Here is an 8,998-nt window from a genome sequence, read left to right as displayed (position 1 = left end):
TTAAAAAAAAACTAGTTAAAGAACTACGTAACCTTGATTCTCTATTGTGAGTAGAGATACACATGAGCGAGGAATTATCCTTGTCGGGCCCACAAAATTTAAAAATATTTTTGTTTCTTTTCTATATTATTTTCTTAGCATTTTTGGGATAATTAAACATCTTGAAAATCACATCATCTTTGTATATGTAGTTAAAGGTATCGCCTTCCAACAGGTGTGGTAGGATACTAGTACCTTTCCCTACGGTGTAACCGACTCTCGGACTCAAAATTCAGTTTTTGCAGACCACATGTTTTATTTTATGATTTTCCATAGTTTTCCAAAATAAATTATGTTGGTGATTCCCAATAATGTATTTTATTTTAAAAACTATTTATATTTTTGGAGTTAGTCATCCCATCGCGAAAATCATTATAACAACGAAAAACTATTATAAAAACTATTTATATTTAGGTTGCAACAATATCATAACAACGAAAATCATTTCTCTAACCAAAGATCCCAACAATTAAAGTGAAGACTCATATGTTTAGGACAAGCTATCAAGTTTCAGTCACGATTTAGGTTGCAACAATATCAAAACAACGAAAATCATTTCTCTAACCAAAGATCCCAACAGTTAAAGTGAAGACTCATACGTCTAGGACAAATTATCAAGTTGCAGCTCCATCCAATTGTTAATGAATCGAAAATTAAAATTTTACTGAGACTGCCCAAAACACAAAAATATGGTGGCACCCAATGCCAGATGCCCTGGTGCTCAATGTGAAATGAAACTAATGTAACGGTCCCAAAGTGGTGCCTAACGGCCTGAACCACTGACTTGGGAGTGTCCAACAGTCCCAGGGTGGTGCCTGACGCTCTGGACCTTTGGTGGTCACTCTCTAGGTTCCCATGAATGGCGCCCAACGATTATGCTGCCCAATGTTGTATGAGACTTTTAACTCCCAACTTAACTTGAATAAGTTGTCCAACTTGACTATCTACACGACATTAGTTCCCTTTTAGTTTAAAATACTTTATTTTTCAAAATAACCATCAAATAGATCAAATTGAATAATGCTAACTAATCAAATTGAAAACTATAAAACATGATAACTAATCTAAAATGATGAATGAAACTAATGTAAGAAAGCTTAAATAATGCAGATATGTATACTAAAAATTTAACCGTGTTTGTGTGGCATGATGAATGTGAAAAGTGCTCAAATAAATATTTAAATGATGCTATAATGGTTTTTAGATGCAAAACAACATGAATGTATGAATGAAATATGATCTAGGTCTTAATCCTACATAAAACAATTCCTAAATGCAGAATCTAAAATTATTTGTAAAAAGGCCTAACTGAAACCCTATTTTGCACTAAGTCTTTAATGAAATGTCTATATGAAGTAAAATTGTAAAATATGCTAAACTAATGAATGAAACATGTTTCAATTAATGCTAATATGTACGAGAATTGTTTAAAACTTCCTAAATGCCCAAAATTCTCAAAATCACTACTTAAACCAAAATTTGATAGTAAAGTAAACAAAGTTGATGCATAAGGTTTTGACAACGAACTAGTTTTATGCACTAAATGGGTCTAAATAGAGTGCAATGCATGAAATCGGGATTTTAACATTTAAACATATTTATAACAATGTTAATCAACTTCTGAAACAAAGAATTGATCAAAACAATCAATGTAGAATGGGTTTAATATTTGCTACCAAAATTCAATTTGAACTATTGGATTAAAGTGGTTACATTGTACTCCTTAGATTTCAATCTTGAATCCAAAAACTGAGTATAGGTAAAATGCAAAGATCAAAATCACTCAAACATCAACCAAGAACATGTTTCTGGACCAAAACTGGAAAATGGGTATGAAAGCATTATATGAAACTTTGAATTGCAAAAATTGAAAACTAAAGTTGTAAACGCTCAAAATAGTAAATGAAAGATGTAAATTGGACTGGAAAGTAACAAATCCATAGTAAAACAATGAAAGAAAATGGAAATTGAATTGCATTAAATTTGGAATGTAAAAAATGGTTCAAGAGCACTAATACAGTGAAGAATTGGATGTTTCTTTCTCACAATGTTGTCTTGAACAACCATAGTCTTTACAACACAAGTTTCTCCCAAAATCCAAAAAATTGGAACTGAGAACCTAAACTATGAAAACTATAAAATGTAATGTATTAAGGGTATTTAGGGATGGCAAAACGAGCTAGCCAGACTCTTTTTTAGATGTTTGATTGATTTTGTTTAAATTCATATTTGTTTAAGTAAAAGTTAATATGAATAGAAAACAAAGTTATTTTTTAAACTGGCTAAAGTTTGTTTTAGTTGCACCGGTTGTTTTCAGATGAAAATAATTGATTATTCCAACATATTTGTTTTTATACTCCAAGCCTCTTTACTATTTTTATCTCCTTGAATTTTATGCAGGGGCTTTAAGATAGAGGGAGTTTTCATAGCAAGGGGAGTTTGCATGCTACTTTGTATATGTGTGAAAATTTGAAAGAAAGCCAAATATCAAAGTTCAAAATCTTCATTGAAGTGAAGACCAAAAGTGGGATGTCAAAAAGAAAAAGGAGAAATTGTTGATCTCGAAGAAATCCTCCAAAATTTCAAGAGATGATGTTTGAAGATATTGAAGATTCTATGATTATTTTACAACTTTTTGTTTTTGTTTGAATCTTTCACATAAAATACTTGTTAAAATTCTAAAATACAGTGCAAAATGAAATTTATCATTTTTAACCAATTAAATTATCGGTTAAATTGTGCTAAAAAGGTTTTAAGAATAATATAATTGATTATACAAGAAAATAACCGATTAAAACAAAGTACTTTTTAGTTTTAATGTTTCCAATTATATAATTGATTAGATTCTTTTTATAATCTATTAAATTAGTTTGTTCAATTAGTTAATGAAGAGCATTTAACCAGTTAAATGACGTAATAATTGATTATTTCATTGAGATGTTACAAAAATATTTTCAAAATTTTATTAAGAAATCGATTATCAACTAATATAATCAATTATAATAAGCTAATATAATTGATTATATACATTAGTGTCTGTTTTCATTTTACATTTTTAAAACTCTACAAAAAATTATGAATCTTAATCTTTTATAGAACTTTTGCAATCATAAAATAAAAAGAATGCGAACAAAGTATTTGCGTCTTAATAGTAGCACAAATTTCTCCCAATTCTTTTTATAAAAACATATCACTTAAAAAGTGTGAATACAGACACATAGACTCGTACACGACATAGAAACAACACAAATACGAAGATACACTGAATTGAAAAAATATAGGACACAAGACACAACGTATATATATATATATATATACATATATATATATATATATATATATATATATATCTTAGTTTCAAATTTTTAACTAACTCATTGTCAACTAATAAAAAAATGAATCTAATCTATTTATCTAATATCCAGAAAAGAGAAAAAAGTGATCATATAAGATTTTTCCTTATTTTTATAATCATAATAAATACTTATGTGATAAATTTATAAGTTTATGGGTGTTTTAGAAAATCATTGAATTTGTAGTTATTAACATCGTGTTAAAGCATGTCAAAGACAAAAAAATATCTTTTAAATTGGACACTTTACTGACACGTGTATCGTACAAGTATATATGCATGTTAGTATCGATACGTGTCAGATACAGAACGCATATCGGACACGCCATTGATATGGCGTGTTCTGGCTTCATACACATTCAAACTCACTACATTCATGAAATATAGAGAATAAGAGATGCATTGATGCAAAGAAACGGAAAAAGATGGTCTCAAACACACAGTAAACATATAAGGGTTAAATATGTTTTTGGTCCCTCAAGTTTCAGTAAATTTTGGAATTAGTCCATCTTTGAAACTTTATACCAATTTAATTCTTCATCTTTAGAAATATGTGGATTTAGTCCTTCTTACCAATTTTTGTTAAGTTTATTTGACATTTTAAACGTATTTTATGATAATATTTGAATTAATATTGAAGCGAAAATATGCCAAATGGTATAAACAATTCAAATACTATCATGAAATGCGCTTGAAACGTCAAATAAACTTAACAAAATTTGATTAAAATGACTAAATTCATACATTTTTAAAGATAAAGGACTAAATTGGTATAAAGTTTCGAAGAAGAACTAATTCCAAATTTCATTAAAACTTGAGAGACTAAAAACATATTTAACCCAACATATAAATATGAAAACTCACCCACGTAACAAAACAGAAGAATAATGTACACAAATACATAAAAGACAGTAAAAAGCCCATTACAGGAAAAAAAACGAAATCGTAACTGTTTTTGGTTTCTTTTTGTAATTGATAAGCATGGACAAGAAGGTCGTGCAACAGTTGTGCCGTGCAATAAGTGTGCAAGCTTATCCTTTTGTCTTTTTTTTTTCTTCCTTTTTTATTCTTTATTTTTGAATTCAACCATCATAATCCTAGAGAGATATTTTTTTATTCTTTATTCTATACGATTGCATCTTTTAAACCAAAGAGTTTAATGCCGCTCCTTTTGTAGTTCTTGCAAAACCAAACAAACACCAAATAAAAAAAATCATTTGGTTAATTTTTGAAATTTGTACAAAGGTGGAGAACCATAGTGAGGAACAAAAAGCTAAGATCTAAACAAGAACCAACATTTAAAACTAACCGATTCTCTGTGCTTAGTATTTTAGGTTTCGATGTCATAATGTGAAGAAATAATAATAATAAACACTTGATGGAATGTCAGAGTTATAAAATCTAAGACGAACAATAGATACATAATATAAGCTAAGTCAGATACATAATGAAATGTTCATAGCCTCTAGATGAAGCTGTACAACACACAAAAGCTACCATAGAGTGCCACCCAAATTCAGCAAGAGTCACTCACGCCTCCAAACAAGGTTACTACTGCATTATGGTCATCTCTTTCGCCGCTTGGGCTCCACCTGCAAAATTCAAAATTTGAAACCCAATAATATAAAACCACAATCCAAAAAGCAAATCTCACTGTGCTTCAACAATGAACCAACTATGTCTATCAACTATTTCTGACCCCATTTGGTTTGAGAAAAAAAAAATTCAATTTTTACCCATAATTACAAAAAGGGCACTTATCTTTTGCTTATTGGTTTCGAAAGTTTGTTTTTTTCAAACACTTTCTCAAACAAAAGGGCATCTGAGAATATAATCAAAGTCCCATTTTAACTTTGAGTTTACCATAAAACAGACATGATGATGAAATTGCATTTATCATGAATAAATAACCTCCAAAAGTTCAATAGTAATTGATACAAGACAAGCAGTGAACAAAATAAATATGCTGGTTGATCATGTTAAATACTGTTAAAAGTATTTTTGTGCAGATTAGCCAAGTGAAAAGCATAAACCAAAGTGTGTAACATGATATCAATTACAGCCTTCAATACATTACCAATGACTATCAAAAGAATGCATACCTGCCAGACAACAGTACAAGAATTAAAAATAACATAGGTATACATTTAGCCAACCCACTTTTTTATTCCAACAATGCACAGTGTTTCAGATTAAGGACAACAAATAAGATTGAACTATGCAAAGTTTGGTATCAAAACAGGAGAGAAATGCACATGTTGGCACATGATATTGTTAACTTACACATGCCCAGTACTTGTTCATGTGTCTCAGTCCACACTAACTAGTGAAAAACTAGCTACAATCTATGGTCATTTTTGAAACTAGCTGTACTAAGGGTTAAATTTTGAAGAGATTTTTTTCCCCCATCAAACTTCAAATTCTAGACCATATGTTAAATCACTCATTCCTTTTTCAGCAATGTGTCCCATTTCCCTCCCCATATCCTTGCCAGAAACTAGATAATAGAAAACTAATGTCTCAGTCATATGCTGGGAACAGTGAGTAACAATTATTTGGTGTTGGATACAAGAAATCACCTTGCCATCGGCTCCTGGCGATGCAGAAAACGTAGCTTGCGGTTTCTTCATATCGTCATCAGATGAACATTCTGAACACACAAAATGATCTAATTTCTTTGCTTCTTCGATGGTCATGCCCACACAAGCAGGATGATACCTACAAAAAACCTACAAAGATTGAAATGTGTGTTCTATAGAACATATAGAGACACTCAACATGTAAAGAATGTGATTCTTGACACTCATTAGATTTTAACTCTTCGTCAATTCACATAGAAGTTATGTCCACAAAGTTCTATGTTGATGATGAATGAAGTAATTTGCAGCTCCCGTATTTCATAAACATTATATGAAAATACATTTCCAAGTATAATTTTCAACACTTGCATGGAAACAATCAAAAGATGGAATAAGCCTCAGCATCATCAAATTTCTATTGGCTCACGCACATATTGAAATAAAAGAAACGACAGAACCAATAGTCATTATAACAAAACAGCCCCACACAAGTACAATGACACTTTCGGGCAGACATAAATTTCATCTGTCACTGAACTTTCAGCTGTGAAGCTCAGAAGTCACAAGTGAATGTACAACGCATTATATATTCACCCGTTTCTTCTTAGTTTTGTTTTACTTTTACTTCACAAGTAAAATGCCTTTTCAAGACCAACATGCAAAGGGTTTGCACAGGTAGATGCAGTTCTATACAAGAGTTTTAGAACCATACATGAGCTTCCATGAGCTTCCAATAGAACTTACAACTTTCTAACACCCTTTAGGCCACTCATTCTGCAGGTGGTGAGATCACATAATTGATGATTCCTTCAACCCAGTAAATAGCATCCAATGTTCAAATTCAACATACAAAAATAAATTCGAAACTACAAGCACAATACTAGTAAATAAATCCAGGCAGAACACACTGATTTACCAATCCTTGCACCCTTCACATTGTACCATGAGGTCATCCGGGTTATATGGCATCTCACACTTGCAATACCTTCAAAACACAAGCCAAAAAAACAAACCTTTAGTTCCAAATCCCAAAATCCCCTTCCACACAATTAATAACCCAAAACAAATACATATTACATAAATTGGGAAGACATGTTTTGCATCCCCCATCATATCCCAAATTTCAATTGTAATACCTGAAAAATTTAATAGGGTTTTACTATTTACATTAACCAAAAAAATATGCAATTTGACTACGCCATCAGGTACTAGAAGTAAGAACACTTCAAATATAAAGACCGAAAACATATTAGTACACTAAAATCGTATTAAATGCTTATACAGCCCAAAAATCTAAAACTAAAATCTCGACTTTAATATAACTACTAAAATGTATTAAATTGCTGTAAAGACTAAAACCACATGCTAAAATCTGGTGTTTCTGTTAAAGTGTAAAATCTCGAGTTTCACTTAAAACACAAATACTTAAATATATTAAATTGTTATAAAGACTTAAAACACATAATAAAATATATTAAATTGTTACAATTGTTATAAAGACTAAAAACAAATACTAAAATTTCGTGTTTCTGTTAAAATATAAATAGTAAAAACAGTACTAATTCGTTTATAATGACTAAAAATCCTTTAGAAGGAACAATGTAGAGACTTAAATGTATATCAAAACAATGTACATAAACGTGTTTCTGCATTAAATTTTCGTAGGACAAAAATCGAATTATTGATAGAGAAAAACATATATGAGAGGAACTCACACAGCAACACGGTCAGGAGTGAAAGCCCCAGTGGCAGCCTTGTACTCAAATCTACAATAGTAATCCTCAGCACCCACATTCTCGAGCTTGGTGTAGTTCTTGAAAGAGTGTACTACGCATTTGCCTTCGATGGTGTGCGCACTCTGCACATCATAGTGGTCGGAGAGAAAAAGCTCTTTGGCACCATGGAACTGTCTGCGACCCCCAATGGACTCTTCGGGTCTGTAGTACCACCTCACACGCACCTTCACGTTGTTCCTGTTGTCCTGCTCGATCTTCTCCACGCGCGCCACGTAAGGGGGCTTGGACGTGTCCGATGGCCGCATCAGAACGCAATCACCGGCTGCAGCACCAAAGAACCAAACGCTGTCAACGACAACCCCATCTCAAAAAAACATCATGGGCAGCCACGAAAACACGGAAAGGAAGTGTTTTGAACGAGGAAAACGCAAAGGGTGGTTGTGTGTGTTACCTCGGACGACCTTGTTGGTTCCTCTTATGGTGTACGAGTCCAAGTCCTTTCTGCCTGGCCTCGTTTTCGCCATGCGGTGCGCGAAGGGTGTTTTGGGGAATGAGGATTTTTCTTTTTCTGAGGGCTTGTTGTTGGGTTAAAAGGAGAAGAAGAGGAACTGAGGAAGGAACCCTAAGGTGTGGGTTTGGGTGAGGAGTGACACTTTTTTTTCTGTGAGGGAAGGGAGTGACTGTGACGCTTCGCCTGCGATTTTATTACTGTGGCTTTTTGGGAATGTAATGCGACGATTCTTGGTCGGTTCATTACATTTGACTGCTTCGTAAATTTTCTTGTCCTGAGATCTGCGCTAAGTAATTTCCTAATCCACTCCATTCATGTTGCGATATGTGTGACATTTTGTGGAAAAAAAAGGATAATTTTCTTGTTTAGTGGTGGACTTTCGGAAACAAATCATACAACATAGTATTCTTAGCATTGAGTAGATGTGGTTCACTTGTAGGAAACATGTGTTAAAACGTTTGTGTTGAATTAGAATAATCTTTCGTCAATTGGTGTATATAAAAATTGAAAAAAATATTGTACACAATTAAATTATTTTTTACAGTTGTGAAGTTTCTTTTTAGATTGTCACGTTTGTAAGATTTATATTTAATGATGCTTATTAATTTTAGAACATCACAACAAAATTTAATAATATCATATTAACATACGTTAACATCGGTTTGTCGTCATAAATTAGATAAAAAGAAACTCATAATGAACCAAATTAATTTAACATATATAGACGACTCCTAGGGTGTGTTGGTTTGTGTTAACGTACTATACAAACGGATGAATTTAT

The 8,998-nt window shown here is 32.0% G+C and overlaps 1 protein-coding gene across 7 annotated transcripts; it reads right to left on the bottom strand.

The window, feature by feature from the left end:
* Window positions 1-4,742: 4,742 nt before the first annotated feature.
* Window positions 4,743-8,512, bottom strand: LOC114168243 (chromatin remodeling protein EBS). 7 transcript variants are annotated; one of them, XR_014986120.1, is made up of 6 exons: window positions 8,158-8,489; window positions 7,686-8,028; window positions 6,887-6,955; window positions 6,715-6,777; window positions 5,971-6,120; window positions 4,743-4,983 (listed from the first exon to the last, which is right to left on the bottom strand). XR_014986120.1 is itself a non-coding variant. In XM_028052993.2 (6 exons), the coding sequence occupies exons 2-6, from the start codon at window positions 8,009-8,011 to the stop codon at window positions 4,957-4,959; spliced, it is 624 nt and encodes a 207-aa protein (XP_027908794.1). In that variant the 5' UTR covers window positions 8,012-8,051; window positions 8,158-8,512; the 3' UTR covers window positions 4,743-4,956. The 7 variants fall into 7 exon arrangements, 5 of the variants coding, with proteins under 5 accessions (XP_027908794.1, XP_027908792.1, XP_027908793.1 ...); XM_028052993.2 differs by having other exon boundaries at window positions 5,971-6,109; window positions 7,686-8,051; window positions 8,158-8,512; XM_028052991.2 differs by having other exon boundaries at window positions 5,971-6,109; window positions 8,158-8,487.
* Between the last annotated feature and the right edge of the window lie 486 nt (window positions 8,513-8,998).

This window comes from Vigna unguiculata, chromosome 11 (assembly GCF_037176805.1).
Source record: "Vigna unguiculata cultivar grain cowpea cultivar isolate G323 ecotype 2 chromosome 11, ASM3717680v1, whole genome shotgun sequence".
In the NCBI taxonomy this organism is placed as follows: Eukaryota; Viridiplantae; Streptophyta; class Magnoliopsida; order Fabales; family Fabaceae; genus Vigna; species Vigna unguiculata.
Note: the sequence above shows the minus strand (reverse complement) of the source record. Positions and strands in the feature narration are given on the sequence as shown.

What these genes read in the sequence shown, in the direction of transcription:
- LOC114168243 (XM_028052991.2), bottom strand. Translation starts at nt 8,230, where the DNA reads ATGGCGAAAACGAGGCCAGGCAGAAAGGACTTGGACTCGTACACCATA. An exon ending in CTAAAGGGTGTTAGAAAGTT is followed by an intron (nt 6,110 to 6,714) that starts GTAAGTTCTATT and finishes GGTTTTTTGTAG; the next exon opens with GTATCATCCTGCTTGTGTGG. An exon ending in CGCCAGGAGCCGATGGCAAG is followed by an intron (nt 4,984 to 5,970) that starts GTGATTTCTTGT and finishes TGAATTTTGCAG; the next exon opens with GTGGAGCCCAAGCGGCGAAA.